The following is a 17,913-nucleotide window of genomic DNA, read 5'->3' on the forward strand; positions in this document are numbered from 1 at the left end:
AAACTATGCTTTCCCCATTGAAATGCTTCAGCATTTTCATCAAAAATAAACTGTTCACCGGCCAGCCCGGTGGCTTAGCGGTTAAGTGCGCGTGCTCCGCTACTGGCGGCCCGGGTTCGGATCCTGGGCGCACACTGACGCACCGCTTCTCCCGCCATGCTGAGGCCGTGTCCCACATACAGCAACTAGAAGGATGTGCAACTATGACACACAACTATCTACTGGGGCTTTGGGGAAAAAAAGGAGGAGGATGGGCAATAGATGTTAGCTCAGAGCTGGTCTTCCTCAGCAAAAAGAGGACGATTAGCACGGATGTTAGCTCAGGGCTGATCTCCCTCACAAAAAAATAAATAAATAAATAAATAAATTAGTTCTTCTCATTTATTAAAAAATAAAATAAAATAAACTGTTCACTAGCGGTTTCTTTCTAATCCTCAACTATGTATACCCACATTGGTGTGCAGATCTTAGCTAGAGACCATTAAAAAAAAAAAAACTGTTCATAAATATAAAGGTTTACTTCTGGGCTCTCAAATCTATTCCAATGATCTATGTATCTATCCTTTTCCTTGATAACACTTAAATACGTGTAACTATTTTAATTAATTTTCGCCCCTCCACTACACAGCAAGCTCAATAAGGACAAATACTGTGTCTTCCCACCATTCTACATCAGGGTAAAAATAACATATAGCAGACAAACATTTAACAATAAATGAATGGATCAACGAATGAATATAACCATTAAAATCCATATGAATCCAGTAAATACTTTAGAAATGATAAATGCAATGTATAGGTAATGAAACATGCAAGTCAATAATACCATCTCTACATACCAGTTGAATCTACATAATAAAGAGGTCACTGTTGCTAAAACTTTTAGAAGAAAAACAGAGAAGAATATCTTCATCATCTTGAGGAACAGAAAGATTTTGTTTTTTAAACAGGACATGAAAAGCACTAATCACAAGTGCAAGAATTGCGAAAGTCAGGAATTCCTCTTCTTCAAAAGATGCCATTAAGAGAGTGAAAAAGCAAGCCATACAGTGGGAGAAGATAATTTGCAGCATAAGTATCCCATCAAAGGACTAGGATACAGAATTCACAAAGAATTTCTACAAATCAATAGAAATAAGACTAGACAACCCAATTAAAAAATGGTCAAAAACTTGAATCAAGATTTCATAAAAGAGCTATCTAAACACCCTATAAAAACATGGAAATCATTTATCATCATTAGTAAGTAAGGAAACGTAAAATAAAAGCACAATGAGATAACAAAATGAAATACATATGTCAGATTCTAATGTTAGAACCTCCTAAAGTTGAGCATGCACATTTCCAATAATTCTATTCCTACGAATATGTCCAACGGGAATTAGAAAATAAGGGCACAAAAAGACATGAATAAAATGTTCACAGAAACTTTATTATTCACAATAGTAAAAAACTGGAAACAACCCAAATATCTATTAATAGTGGAAAACATAAACAAGTCATTTTCATAGAATTGTTTATTTTCACACATAGTGTAAAGCAATGCAGAAGAATGAACGCAAACACGAAAGAATTTCACACATTAATGAAGTAAAAAAGTCTAACCAAAAGATTTTTATCTATATGAAGTTCAAAAAGATGGAAAACTAATTTATGGTGATGAAAGTTAGAATTCGATTACCTTTCCAAGAGAGGTGCCTAGAGCCTTCTGGAGAGCTGATATGTTCTATATGTTCACCTGGGTAGTAGTTACACAGGTGTATATATTTATTAAACTTTGCTGCAGTGTACAACTTTTGTGTGCTGTATGTTATGTTTGAGTTTATGAACATATTTCAATCTGCTCCACTGAAATTGTTCCAGAATCCAATGAATCTTAATGCTAAAAGTCAAATTTAAACATTAATGCGATTAATTTAAGCTAATTATGGAAATACTTACCAAAAAAGAATTTGATTGCCACTGTATCTCTCGTAGCGTGCTTTTGCAGACATCCATCTAACATATTAAAAAAGTAAAAATTTTAAAGATTATTTTATCTCAAATTTTGTTTCAAAAGTTCTAATTACCTCAACATAAAATGATTGGATCTACTACTAAATTTTTCAATAAACTACAAGAGTTTAGAAATATATACATTAAATGCAATATTTTCAAAAACAGCAATAAGATAATATTAGCAAGTGTAATACCCTTATGTACATTCCAAAACCTGTCAATTTCACAATAAATAATGTCCTTTTTTTATTATGAAAAAATATACATTTGTCTGATTCACTATTGAATCTTCATGTGAAGAACACAGTTACTGACAGAGGCATATACACATACAAAATACCCGTTGAATAAATATATAAACTTGCTTGCATTTAAAAAATACTTTCAGTATTACTAAATGTTCTAGTTTTCATTTTTCTTCTTGATATACTTATTTGACATATGCTAACATCTGAATTATGTTACAAAGTAAACAGAAAATAAAAATTCCCAGTTATATTTTAGCAATCTGGTCCGTAACCAGAAACTTAAAGAGCAGCCAGAAAAACTGATGGATAAGCTGGTCACGGAAGGGAAACACATTTTAATTAAAATGTTACGCAGAGTTACAATAGTTAGTGCTTTACAGCACTCAAAAGTGTTTTTACAAATATAATCACAGTAGATAACAGGAGAGAAAATTCATTCTACAGAACAGAAAAATGAGGTTCAGAAAGTTTATGGGTCTTGTCCATGGGAGCTTATACCAAACCAAGAGTCCTGCTCTTTCTATTTTAATACAACACTACATCATACCATGCCCATGTTAAACATTTGACATAATAAATATCAACACGAACTACAAAAAGAAAGCAGTTTTGTACTCACTGGCTAGCACATACTGAGCACTGCGCTTTGCTTTAGATGGTTACGTATTCTCATTTAATCCTCAAAACACTGTAATGAAGATAATCTTACTATCCCTATTTTATGGAAGAAAAAACTGCAGCTTAGATAAATGTTAAGACTCCCTCAAGGTCTTATGTCTAAGAAAAACTGTGATGAGAAATGCAAATTCCTATGTTTATTCTACAAAAAGCCCCTACATGATTTGGCCCCTACAATTATCTATCCAAATTCATTTAAATAACTCCACAGCACATGCTCTTAAACAGAGTATCACACTTACCTAAGCTGATGTTCCCTGAGATTTGATAATATTTCCATTCCATGAAGATAAGAATAAATAGTATTTAAGTCCTGTAGAACAGAAAAGCTTTAGATTATTTTTCAAATATACTTTTTAAAATATAATGACACCCCACAATTCTGATTTTAAGAAACCAACCATTTTAAGAAACCAACCATTTATGACAGAACTGTAATCTATGGAAGAGTCATAAAATCTCTGAATTACAAGAAATCTGAAAAGGCAGAGAAGAGCTCCTTCAAGTCACACAGGAACCCCTCTTCAGCATGGCTGATGGCCTCTACTCAGTGCCAGAAATCAAAATCTCACTATTTCACATGAAAGTCTATTTCATTTCTAAACAGTGGTAACTTTTCTTCTTCAGTGACCTCCAAGTATTTGAAAAGAGTTATCATCATATCATCTGTTAAATCTTGTTTTGTTTTTTTTTCTCCAGATTACATAGTCTCAGTATTTGTGGGTTCCACATCTTTAAACATCCTGGCTGACCTCCTCTGGAGATGACGCAGCTTGTCAATATTCCTCTTAAAATATGACTTTCTAAAAATTCTCTTTCTAAAGAGACTCAAAATGATATTAATCTACCACTAAACAAAAAAGAAGTCCAATGGGACAATTCTATTGTTCATTCTGTGAAAGAGGTAGGGAATCTTTCTCTAACCCTCATTCACATAACAAGGTATTAAAACCCCCAGGAAGATACAGTATAACCTCAGCTAAGAGTAGTGGCATAGCAAAAGGAGAAAGTGGGAGCAGTCCACATTCCTAAAAGAATGGAGTATTTTACCACTGATGTTATGTAGAATGTTGGTGCATGGTGACTATAAATAAGCTTAAATTCTCCACATAAAATATTCCTCCTTGTTCTCTTATAAGGAATAATGCCTGTATACTAAGGCAGATGGCTCCCAAACACTGCCCTTCCCCCGTGATATGCACTAGCCAACAGAATGATCAGATGACAGAGAGAAGAAAAAGAAAAGACACCTAAGACAACTTGTTTTCCAATAGGTTAATAAGACAACATGGAACTACTAAGAAAAACAGCAATAATCTTTGATTCCAAAAATTACAATTGTCAATTAATCATGATGCATTCAATGACCACATGTATCTCTGCTAAGTCCTTACTAAAATGAGTGTGAAAAAGATTTTTAAGTATACAAAAAAGGATGAACAGATTAAAAGAGGAAACCACAGCAAACAAGAAAGGTCTATATAATTCTGGAAGATAGTTGATGGAATAGTGATATGGTAAACTGTATTTCCAAAGATGGCTACAATGATATTTCTTATCCCATATGGTCTTTTGCAATGGAACCTCACCACTCCCCCATCAAAAATTGGAATCTGTGTGCTCTCTTCATGGATCTGGGTTGGTCCTGTGATTTGTTCTGACCAAAAGAATGTGGCAGAAGTGAGGCTGTGTAACTTTTAAGATTCAAGTACCCTGAGACCACCAATGTTGTGAGGAAGTCCAAGCTAGCCTCATGGAGAGAGAAAGGCCATATGGAACAGCACCAAGGGACCAGATATATTAAGTGATGCCTTCTTAGACCAGGAAAGCTATCAGCTGAATGGAGCTAGGAGAATGATCCCAGTACAGGTTCTGTGGAGCAAAAGAACAAACCTCCCAGTCAAAACTTCTGAATTGAGGTAAAAAATAAGAGTTCTTGGGGCCAGCCCGGTGGCGTAGTGGTTGAGTTCGTACACTCCACTTTGGTGGCAGTAGGTTCGCAGGTTTGGATTCCAGGTGTGGACCTACTCATCGCTTATCAAGTCATGCTGTGGCAGGCATCCCACATATAAAGTAGAGGAAGATGGGCACGGGTGTTAGCTCAGGGCCAATCTTCCTCAGAAAAAAGAGGAGGACTGGCAACAGATGTTGGCTCAAGGCTCATCTTCCTCACCAAAAAAAAACAGTTCTGGCAAAAGTCTGCCTCACAGTGGGCTCACTGAGCATGCAGACTCAGTCTCCCTCTACTCCCCGAGTTTATAATTAGAATTCATGTACCTGGCAGTTAGAATAACCCCCACAATGGGTCCTCGACCTACGTAGTAAAAGCTGTCATAGTAGAAAAAGCCAAGTGGAAACCTCTGAAGTTGCCCCATTCCTCAGAACAAGATAGTAAATAAAAGACAATATTGCTGCCAGAGAGACAAAGGATAGCGAAGACTAGTGCTACCAGTCAAGACTTAAAAGTATGCCGGGGTGATGGTCCCTTTCATACATCATGTATCATCTGCAGAAAGCAGATGAATCCTAAAAAATGACTGTAGACTGCCACAGACTTAAACAAATTCTAACTAATATTCTTAACATAATATTGCTGCTAGAACTGACTAATTAAGCCTCAGGTAGCGATTTGGTGAATGTACTCTTTCCTATTCCAATGACAAAAGAGGTTCAGAAACAGTTTGTAGGGGCCGGCCCAGTGGTGTAGTGGTTAAGGTTGTGCACTCTGCTTCGGCGGCCCTGGGTTCACTGGTTCAGATCCCAGGCACAGACCTACACCACTTATCAAGCCATGCTGTGGTGGTGTCCCAAACACAAAATGGAGGAAGACTGGCACAGACGTTAGCTCAGAGATAATCTTCCTCAAGCAAAAAGTGGAAGACTGGCAAAAGATCTTAGCTCAGGGCCAATCTTCCCCACCAAGAAAAAAAAAAAAGGAAACTGTGTATTCATGTCATATAATATTAACTTCTAGTTCTGCCTTAGGGCTATTTAAAGTCTTTCACTCCCTGTCATAGTATATTCTGAAGACAACTAGACATCCTGACCCATTACATAAATGATATCTTGCTGACTGGACAGAATGAACAAGAGAATGAGCAAGAGGTGGCTGGTACCCTGGAGTCCTTGGTAACATACTCACAGTCCACAAAGTGGGAGATAAACTCCATGAGGACTCAAAGACCTGCCACTGTAATGTTTTTAGGGGGTGCAATAGTTAGGGACATTTCAGGACCTCTTCTCCTGACAAACTGTTGGGACTTCAGCTTTAGGTCAAGATAGAATAAGAGGGACTGGATTTACCTTCCACCTAAAACAACTAAAAATTAAAACAAATATATAAAACACTTTGAAAACACTTTTCAAGACATCAGGAAACAGAAGACAGTGACACCTGAGAGAGGGGAAACAAATGAAGTGATTCATATGATTCTACGAATACCTTACTGCCTGGTGGTATTTTGAGTTGTGGAGAAGGAGCTGGCAGTCTGGGAAGTAGAAGGTGGCTAGAGTTTGCAGAGCAGGAGAGAGAGAGAGAACATTACACAGAGAGAAAGTATGTTCTGGAAACCTACAGAGGATCTCCTTTGAGTCTTAAGTCGAGTACCGATCATCCCATGTGAAGAAATATCTGAAGTCAGGCAAAGAACCCCCTGAAAGGATTAGAGTAGTCGTCCTCAACCAGGACTGATTTTGCCCCTAGGGTGACATAGCAATGTCTAGAGACATTTTGGGTTGTCACAATTTAGGGGGGAGGGTACTACTAGCACCAAGTGACTAGACGCTCGAGATGCTGCTACACATCCTACGATGCACAGGACAAGGCCCCAGAATAAAGGATTATCTGGGCTAAAATGTCAATAGTGCTAAGGTTTAAACACCCTGGACTAGAGGGAATGATAACCAAAACTCACAGAGGACAGGAAGAGTTCCTGTTCCCACTAGCCACAGTGGAGAATCTCATAATTCATAGTGTATTTAGTAGCGTACTCAGAAGGCTTTGGACTCAGTACTGGGCAAAATTTACCCTAGACTAAATGCTACTTGTGCTACATAACATAGTTCAATAAAAGGCACGAAAGGATCAAACAATTTCCAAGTTACTTAACAGTGTCCCAGAACAAAGCTAAGGAATATTTATAGGAACTACAGGGGCTGGCCCGGTGGCGCAAGCGGTTGAGTGTGCGTGCTCCGCTGTGGTGGCCTGGGGTTCGCCGGTTCGGATCCTGGGCGCGCACCGATGCACCGCTTGGCAAGCCATGCTGTAGCAGCATCCCATATAAAGCGGAGGAAGATGGGCACGGATGTTAGCCCAGGGCCAGTCTTCCTCAGCAAAAAAAGAGGAGGATTGGCAGATGTTAGCACAGGGCTGATCTCTTCACACACAGAAAAAACAATAAAAATAAAACATGAAAAAAATATATAGGAACTATAAAAATACTCAGCACATAAAAACCATCTTTAAGTAGTCAATAAAAAATTATCAGGCATGAAACAAGCAAGAAAAAATGACCCACAAAGAGGGAAAAAAAAAAAAACTGACTTAGTAATTACAGAGATAAGAGGATTAGTAGAAAAAGACATTTAAAAACTTATCAGGTGCTGGCCTGGTGGCCTAGCAGTTAAGTTCATGTGTTCCACTTCAGTAGCCCGGGGTTCCCAGCTTTGGATCCTGGGCGCAGACCTACACACTGCTCATCAAGCCATGCTGTGGCGGTGTCTCACATACAAAATAGAGAAACACTGGCACAGAAGTTAGATCAGGGACAATCTTGCTCAAGCAAAAAGAGGAAGACTGGCAACAGATGTTAGCTCAGGGCCAATCTCCCTCAACAAAAAAGACCAAAAAAAAACTTATTAAAACTGTATTTCATAGATTCAGGAAGATACAGAAAAAATTAAGCATATAAGAGGGACATTAAAAAAAATTCCAGAGATGAAAACAACAATATCTGAGATGTAAAATACACTAGATGGGAGGAATAGCACATTAGACAATGCAGAAGAAGAGATTAATAAACTTGAAGACACTAGAATTCAAAAATAAAACACAGAGAAAAAAGATAGAAAACATGTGAACAGGGCACCAGTGACATATGGGGGACAAATTCAAGCAGCCTAATAAAAGTGTACAGTAGTCCCCCCTCATTGCTTTCCTTGGTTTCAGTTACCCAAGGTCAGCCTTAGTCCGGAAGTAGATGATCCTCCTCCTGACATATCACCAGAAGGTCAATAGTAGCCTAATGCTATGTCACAATACCTAAGTCATTTACCTCACTTCATCTCATCATGTAGGCATTTTTTCATCTCACATCAGCACAAGAAAAAGGGTGAGTACAGTACAATAAGAGATTTTGAGAGAGAAAGATCACATTCACATACCTTTTATTACAGTGTATTGTTATAATTCTTCTATTTTTTCATTAGTTATTGTTGTTCATTTCTTACTGTGCCAAATTTATAAATTAAACTTTATCATAGGTATGTATGTATGGGAAAAATCATAATAAATACAGGGTTTGGTACTATCCATGGTTTCAGGCATCCACTGGGGGTCTTGGAACATATTCCCCACGGTTAAGGGGGACTACAGTAATTAGAGTCACTGTCAAGGAGAGCGAGAACAAAAAAAAAATTTGAAGAATGGTGGAAAATCTCCTATATTTGATGACAACTATAAACACACATCCAAACAGCTCAACAAACCTCAAGCACAAGAAACATGAAGAAAACACCACCAAAGCACATCATAAAACTGCTTACAAATGATAGAGAAAATTGTAAAATTATAAAAGCAGCTAAAGAAAATAAACTACATAGCAAGAACAAACCTTAACAAATCTCATAGTTCATGGATTCTTTTGGATTTTGTACATATACAATAACATCTCCTGTGAATAAGCACAGTATTATTTCTTCCTTCCCAGTCTATGTACCTTTTTCTCTTTTTCTTGCCTTATTACATGAGCTAGGACTTCCAAAACAATGGCCAGAGTAAGTGTGGCCATACACTACAAACACAGCTGCTGTGGCCCCACCCGTTAGGAGTCATCATAACCTGCCCAAACACTCACAAAATGCCTATCCTATGGGAATGAGCTTGTTATTTTTCACACCTAGACAATTTTGTTTTAGTGGCAAACAAGTTCTAGAAAGTTTAACAGAAAAAAGTTGTTATGGAAAACAGAATTAGAACTCCTATAATTTGACCTGCCAAATGAGGACAGACTAGTGTCAAGGAGCCTCAGTATTTTCTGAGATTCTTGGTTGAATTTATGCCATATAATTTCCTCTGTTCTCAAATCAGAGGACATCTCTGGTACACCATGGATGATGCGATGAATAGCTGACAAAGAATTAGGAATTCACCCTTCCATTTTAAAGCCTGAATGAAAATATGATACCAAACTTCTTAATCTCAAGTTCGTGGGCCTGAGGCACAGTAAGCCAATCATCAATGGGCTTGGAGATGGAGAAAGGTTTATTCGAATCAGAATAGAATCAGTTTATTCGAATCAGAAGGTGGGAGGATAGGTTCTCTCAAATCCACCTTAAGGAGAAGAAAGCAGGGAGTTTCATAGAGCTAAGGGGCTTGGCAGGAGGAGTTTCAGAGAAACAAAGAGGTAATCTATGTTTCTTTCACTCCAGACAAGCCCTTGGTCAATGTGACTTCTGGGCGTCAAGGGCAGCTGCAGGCTAGTTATCTGGTGATCATAACTTCCTTGAAAGCATTCTTTTCCTTCTACAAAACAAGCTCATAAAACCTTGTGACACTTGAGTCACGCCTCAGGTTAAACAAGAAGGCAGCAAATTGACAAAATTAACTTCCTTTCATCTACGTCTGTGTTGGGAACAAGGAAGAAAGGTAAACTTATCCAATATTTACGGTAACCCTTGAGTACCCGGCTCCAACTATAATTCACAGGTTTTGAAATACATATGTGGATCTTCAGTTCTCTGCCTGAAGAGAGGCTGACAAAGTTTATCAACTTTAGAATATAAAAGCTTTTCTTCAAATATCTGAAAGCCATTTGCCTTCAATCTCCTTATTTCAGAGGGACAATGTGGCCATATGACCACGTAGTGCTCCAACAGCATCTATAAATAGAGACTCCATGGACTTGAATAGAAGTATTAGCATTATTCCTTTGAGAAGTCGGCAAACTTTTTCTATAAGGTGTCAGACAGTAAATATTCTAGGTTTTTTGGGCCATATGGTTTTTGTTACAACTACTTAACTTTGCCTTTGTAGCATGAAAACAACCATAAAAATGTAGGTAAATGAATGGGAGTGACTGCATGCCAATAAACTTCATTACCAAAATAGTGAGGCTAATTTGGCCTCCAGGCCATATCTTGCCAACTCCTTATGCATATGGTCAAAAATATCTACCCAAGTCACATCAGCATCATGGCAGAGTAAGTTGTTCCCTCAGTCTCTCCGATTTAAGTTACAACTAAATGGACATGCATTAACCAGCAGAGGACTCCCTGCAAAACACAACAGGACTTCTGAGAAATCCACGCAGTTATACATCTGTAGGTGGGTGGACTGCATCCCCAGGAGGCAGTGTAAATAAGTAAACACACGCCTCCCCCTCCCAGCGGTAGCAAGCCAGTTGGGGATCCTCACACACCAGCCATGCACGACTGTAAGAGGAGGCAGTGACAGCCTGGTCTGTGTCAACACTTTTGGAGTTGCAGCCCAGCCCACAGGAGCACCCAATGTGCCATGGCGGCCCCACTCGTGGGAACGCTCTACACCAAGTGGCAGCGGCGCAGCCACCGTGTGGGCACACTTCACCCCCTAGCCCAACACAGGTTAGAAGGAACCCCCGCCAACAGAGCACAGTAGCCCAAGGGATCCACCGAGTGGCAGCTCAAGCCCCCTGGGGGAAACCTCCACCCTTAGCACAGCACAGGCGAGAAGGTGACCCACATGTCGGGCAGCCAGCCTACAGGACCTACCCAGTGGTGCCTCGGCCCAGGCATAGGCGGCCCTCATGCCTACCATACAGCAGCTCAGCTGGTCCCATGCTGACACAGAGGCCCTGCCTACGGTGCCCAAACCACTCGCCCAATACAAAGGCCTTGCCCATGTGAGCCTGATCTGCAAAGCAGCTGCAACCAGCCCAGGCAAAGGCAGAGTAGCTCTACGTGCACAACTTCCAGTAGAAGCGGCGGGATCAGAAAACACAGCTCCTGCCCACCTCTCCCAGCGGTGGCAGGTGGAATGTGCAACCAGATACTACCACAAACGTGTTGACAAAGGATCACTTCATTAAACACCATTAAGAACTACATTAACACTTCAGAGCAGAAGAAAAATGAAAAGTCTCCAGAAACCAATCATGAAGTGATAGAAATTTACAATCTAAATGACAAGAGTACTCAAAATAGTTATCATAAAGAAATTCAACAAGTTACAGGAAACTCAGATAGTTCAATAAGCTCAGGAATAAAATTAATGAGCAAAAGGAATACTTCATGAAAGAGACTGAAATTCAAAAAAAGAGACAAACAGAAATTCTGGATATGAAGAACACAATTAATAAGATAAAAAATAATCTAGAATTCTCAAAAAACAGAGCTGATATTATGGATGATAGAAATAGTGATTTATAGGATAGAAACACAGAAATGCTTCAGGTGGAGGAGGAGAGAGAACTAAGATTAAAAAAAAATAAGAAATCCTTTGAGAAATATCCGACTCAATTAGGAAAAGCAACATAGGGATTATAGGTATTCCAGAGGGAGAAGATTTGGAGAAAGGAGCAGAGAGGTTGTTCAAAGCAATAATAGCTGAGAACTTCCCAAACCTGGGGAAGGAACCGGACTTACAAGTACATGAAGCCAATAGAACTTCTAATTAGATCAACGCAAAAAGACCTTCTCCAAGGCATATACTACTAAAACTGGCAAAAGTCAATGACAAAGAAAAAATATTAAGGGCAGCAAGGCACAAGAAAATAACCTGCAAAGGAACCCCTTTCAGGCTTTCAGCAGATTTCTCAGCAGAAACTTTAGAGGCTAGGAGAGAATGGAATGATATATTCAGAATACTGAAAGAAAAATTTTCAGTCAAGAATACTCTATGCAGTGAAACTATCCTTCAGATATGATGGAGAAATAAAAGCTTTCCCAGATAAATAAAAGTTGAGGGAGTTTATTGCAACTAGACTTGCCTTACAAGAAATGATAAAGGAAATCTTCCTACCTTTAACAAAAAGGCAAAGGTTTACAAAACCTTAAGCAAGGAGATAAACAGACAGACAAAATCAGAAAATTGCAGCTCTCTATCAGAAACAATTATAACATAAAAGACAAAGGAAAGGAAAGCATCAAAAATAACTATAAATGCTTCTATTTAGTCACAAACTCACAACACAGAAAAGAACAATTTGTGACAAGAATAACTCAGAAAAGGAAATGGGATGGGATGGAACCTGCTTAGGCTAATGGAGATAAGAGGTTATCAGAAAATGGACTTTCTCATCTATGACACCTTTTATACAAACCTCATGGTGACCACTAAACAAAAAATCAAAGTAGAGCCACAAATCATAAATAAAGAGAAAACTGAGAAAACCACCAAACTCAAAAGGCAGTGAGAAATACAAGAGAAAACAAACAACTGAAATAAGTAACAACTGGAAAACAAGAGATAATAATAGCAGTACTAAGCTCTCATATGTCAATAATCACTCTAAATGTAAATAGATTGAATTCTCCAATCAAAAGACACAGAGTGGCTGGATGGATTAAAAAACAAGACCCAATAATATGCTGCCTCCAGGAAACACATCTGAGCTCTAAAGACAAACACAGGCTCAAAATGAATGGACGGAAGACGACACTCCAAGCAAATGGTAATTAAGAGAAAGCAGGTGTTGCCATACTTAGACAAAGCAGACTTCAAGAAAAAAAAGACAATGAGAGACAAAGAGGAGCAGTGTATAATGATAAAAGGGACATTCCACCAAGAGAACATAACACATAACCATATATGCACCAAAGTATATAACACAACTATTAACAGACCTAAAGGCAGAAACTGACAGCTACACAATAATAGGAGGGGACCTCAACACCCCACTTACCTCAACGGATAGATCATCCAGACAGAAAGTCAACAAGGAGACAGCCACCTTGAATGAAACACTAGACCAGATGGACTTAAGAGATACATATAGAACATTCCATCCCAAAACAGCAGACTACACATTCTTCTCACGTGCACATGGAATATTCTCAAAGATAAACCATATGCTGGGAAACAAGACAAGCCTCAATAAATTTAAGAAGACTGAAATCATATTGGGCATCTTTTCCAGCCATAATGCTATGAAACTAGAAATCAACTACAAGAAAAATGCTAGGAAAGTCACAAATATGTGGAGACTAAACAACATGCTACTGAACAATCACTGGATCAATGGAGAAATCAAAAAATACCTGGAGACAAATAAAAATGAAATGCAACATACCAACTCTTATGGATGCCACAAAAGCAGTCCTAAGAGAGAAATTTATAGCAATATAGGCCCACATCAACAAACAACAAAAATCTCAAATAAGTAATCTTAACATCTAACAGAACTAGAAAAAGAAGAATAAAGCCCAAAGTCAGCAGAAGGAGGGAAATAATAAAAATTAGAGCAGAAATAAATGAAATAGAGACTAGAACAACAATAGACAGGATCAATGAAACTAAGAGCTGGTTCTTTGAGAAGATAAACAAAATTGACAAACTCTTAGCCAGACTCACTAAGAAAAAAAGAGAGAAGGCTTAAATAAATAAAATTAAAAATGAAAGAGGAGAAATTACAATGGATACCACAGAAATACAAAGGATTATAAGAGAGTAGTATGAAAAACTATATGCCAACAAATTGGACAACCTAGAGGAAATAAATGAATTCTGAGACTCATACAACCTCCCAAAACTGAATCAAGAAGAAACAGAGATCCTGAATAGACCAACTGCAATTAAAGAGACTGAAACAGTAATCAAAAACCTCCCAAAAAACACAAGTCTAGGATCAGACGGCTTCTCTGGAGAATTCTACCAAACATTCAAAGAAGATTTAATACCTGCCTTCTCAAACTAGTCCAAAAAATTCAAGATGGAAAGCTACCTAACTCATTCTATGAGGCCAACATTAGCCTGATACCAAAACCAGACAAGGACAACACAAAGAAGGAAAATTTCAGGCCAACATCACTGATGAAAACAGATGCAAAAATCCTCAACAAAATATTGGCAAAGTGAATACAGCAATACATTAAAAGGATCATACACCATGGTCAAGTGGGATTTATACCAGGGATGCAGGGATTGTTCAACATCCACAAATCAATCAATATGACACACCATATTAACAAAATGAGAAATAAAAACCACAGGATCATCTCAATAGATGCAGAGAAAGCATTTGACAAGATCCAATATCCGTTTATCATAAAAACTCTCAATAAAATGGGTATAGAAGGCAAATACCTCAACATAATAAAGACCATATACGACAAACACACAGCAAACATCATACTTAACAATAAAAAACTGAAAGCCATCCCTCTGAGAACAGAACAAGACAAGAGTGACCACTCTTGCCACTCCTATTCAACATAGTACTAGAGGTTTTGGCCAGAGCAATTAGGCAAGAAAAAGAAATAAAACACATCCAAATTGAAGGAAGAAGTAAAACTCTGGCTGTTGGCAAATGACATGATTTTATAGATAGAAAACCCTGAAGAATCCACAAGAAAGCTATTAGAAATAATTGACAACTACAGCCAAGTTGCAGGATACAAAATCAATTTACAAAAACCAGTTACATTTCTATACTCTAATAATGAGTCAGCAGAAAGAGAAGCCAAGAATACAATCCCATTTACAATTACCACAAAAAGAATAAAATATCTAAGAATAAATTTAACCATGGAGGTGAAAGACCAACATACTGAAAACTAGAAGACATTTCTGAAAGAAATCGAAGCTATAAAGAAATGGAAAGATATTCCACACTCATGGATTGGAAAAATAAACACAGTTAAAATGCCCATACTACCTAAAGCAATCTACAGATTCAATGTAATCCCAATCAGAATCCCAATGACATTCTTCATGGAAATAGAACAAAGAATCCTAAAATTTATATGGAACAACAAAAGACCCCAAATAGCCAAAGCAACCCTGAGAAAAAAGAACAAAGCTGGAGGCATCACAATCTCTGACTTCAAAATACACTACAAAGCTATAGTAATCAAAACAGCATGGTACTGGCACAAAACAAGACACACCGGTCAATGGAACAAAACTGAAAGTCCAGAAATAAACTGACACATCTACGGACAGCTAATCTTCAACAAAGGAGCCAAGAACATACAATAGAGAAATGCAAGTCTCTTCAAAAAATGGTGTTGTGGGGGCCGGCCCAGTGGAGTAGTGGTTAAGTTCGTGCACTCTGCTTTGGCTGCCCAGTGTTCGCTGGTTCGGACCTACGCACTGCTAATTAAGCCATGCTGTGGCGCTATCCCATACACAAAATAGAGGAAGACAGGCACAGATGTTAGCTCAGGGCTAATCTTCCTCAGCAAAAAGAGGAAGACTGGCAATGGATGTTAGCTTAGGCCAATCTTCCTCACCAAAGGAGGAAAAAAAAAGTTTGGGAAAAAGGGACAGTCACACACAAAAGAATGAAAGTAAACCATATTCTTACACAATCCACAAAAATTAACTCAAAATGGATTAAAGACTTGAATGGAAGACATGAAAACATAAAAGTCTTAGCAGAAAATACAGGCAGTACACTCTTGGACATTGGTCTTAGCAGCATCTTTTTGAATACTATCTCTACTCAGGCCAGGGAAACAAAAGAAAAAATAAACAAATGGGACTACATCAGACTAAAAAGCTTCTGCAAGGCAAAGGAAACCACAAACAAAACGAAAAGACAACCCACCAACAGGGAGAAAATATTTACAAATTATATATCTGACAAGAGGTTAATTTCCAAAATATATATAGAACTCATAAAACTCCACAACAAAAAATGAACCGGATCAAAAAATGGACAGAGGATATCAACAGACATTCTTCCAAAGAAGATATACAGATGGCCAACAGGCACATGAAAAGATGTTCAACGTCACTAATTATTAGAGAAATGCAAATCAAAACTACAATGAGCTATCACCTCACGCCCATCAGAAAAGCTATAATTAACAAGATGAAAAATAATAAGTGTTGGAGAGGATGTGGAGAAAAGGGAACCTTCATACACTGCTGGTGGGAATGCAAACTGGTGCAGACACTATGGAAAACAGTATGGAGATTTCTTTAAAAATTAAAAATAGAAATAACATATGATACAGCTATCCCACTACTGGGTATTTATCCAAAGAACATGAAATCAACAATACAAAGAGATCTGTGTACCCCTATGTTCACTGCAACATTATTTACAACAGCCAAGACACAGAAGCAACCCAAGTGCCCATCAACAGATAAATGGATAAAGATGTGGTGTATATATACATATACACACACACACATATATATATACACATATATATATATATATACATACAATGGAATATTAGCCATAAAAAAGACAAAATCATCCTATTTGCAACAACATGGATGGACCTTGAGGTTATGATGTTAAGCGAAATAAGCTAGACAGAGAAAGACAAACATTGTATGATTTCACTCATACGTGGAAGAGAAACAAACACATGGATAAAGAGAACAGATTAGTGGTTACCAGAAGGGAAGTGGGTGGGGGAATGGGCGAAAGGGCTAAAGGGGCACATACGTATAGTGACGGACAAAAACTAGACTATTAGTGGTGAACACGATGCAGTCTATACAGAAACTGGTATATAATAATGTACATCTGAAATTACACAATGTTAAAAATTTATATGACCTCAAAAAATCCATCAAAAACAGAAAAGTAAATAAATAATTAAGTCATGGGGATGTAATGTACCATATGGTGACTATAGTTAATAACACTGTATTGAATATTTGAAAGTTGCTAAGAGAGCATATCTTAAAAATTCTCATTACAAGAAAAAAAATTGTAACTACCTATGGTGACAGATGTCAACTATACTTACGGTGGTGAGCATTTTGCAACATATACAAATATCAAATCATTATGTTGTACACCTGAAACTAATATGTCAATTATATCAATAAAAAAATTAAAAAAAAAAAGATCTAGAAAAAAACCAGGAATATCTACCAAAGAAGTCAAGCCATGAATGAACTCCTCTTTGGAGGCTACCTCTGCTTATGAGTTTTGCTGGAAGCTGAAAACATGAGAGTTTCATTTTTCCAACCTCCCATAAAACCAGGGTATGGGCAAATGATCCAGTCGTTACCAATCAGACACACCTGTCTCAGACTTTGAATCTAGTGACACCAAGAAGCAAGAACTGCACAGAATCCATTTTGGCAGTTAGTGGTAGTAGCAGGGTCTGTCAAGACACGCAGTGTACAGTATAGGTAGTCGGCAGTGCAAGTTGTGGTATCCCCTGTGTTCAGTGCTAGCAGCAGCAGTATCTTTACCAGCTCTGTGATAGAGAGTATAGATCACGGTTGTCCAGTCCCAAGTCTACTTCTCCAGTACTCCCAACAATTCTGTAGCTACCAGTATCCTATTAATAAATTCTTTTCCTTTAAACTGGCCAGAGTTGGGTTTTGTTGCATGTAACAACCCTGAGAGACTCTTAGAGTAGCACCATCAGCATCACTTGGGAACTTGATAAAAATGCAAATTCTCACGCTCCATCCCAGACCTAGTGAATCAGAATCTTTGGGAGTAGGGCCCAGCAGTTTGTGGTTTAATAAGTGCTACACGTGGTTCTGATGCACACTAAAGTATGAGAACCATTGGTTTACAAGTAGGATCTAGGCTACTCTGGATTATCTGGCTGATAACCTATTAATGAGGAAAGGCAACAAGCACTGAGATGT

At 38.0% G+C, this 17,913-nt stretch overlaps 1 protein-coding gene across 5 annotated transcripts in view; it reads right to left on the reverse strand.

The window, feature by feature from the left end:
• Positions 1-17,913, reverse strand: part of RAPGEF6 (Rap guanine nucleotide exchange factor 6) — a 199,394-nt gene that overhangs the window by 164,527 nt on the left and 16,954 nt on the right. For 4 of the 5 annotated variants that reach the window (XM_058539966.1, XM_058539948.1, XM_058539958.1 and 1 more), the window contains 2 exons: positions 3,167-3,237; positions 1,942-1,998 (listed from right to left, as the gene is read on the reverse strand). In XM_058539966.1, coding sequence (XP_058395949.1) covers positions 1,942-1,998; positions 3,167-3,237 — 128 coding nt within the window. Of the gene's footprint in view, positions 1-1,941; positions 1,999-3,166; positions 3,238-17,913 lie in introns of those variants that run through there. The other variant, XM_058539976.1, reaches the window with a different exon arrangement.

Source organism: Diceros bicornis, chromosome 1 (genome assembly GCF_020826845.1).
Source record: "Diceros bicornis minor isolate mBicDic1 chromosome 1, mDicBic1.mat.cur, whole genome shotgun sequence".
Taxonomy (NCBI): Eukaryota; Metazoa; Chordata; class Mammalia; order Perissodactyla; family Rhinocerotidae; genus Diceros; species Diceros bicornis.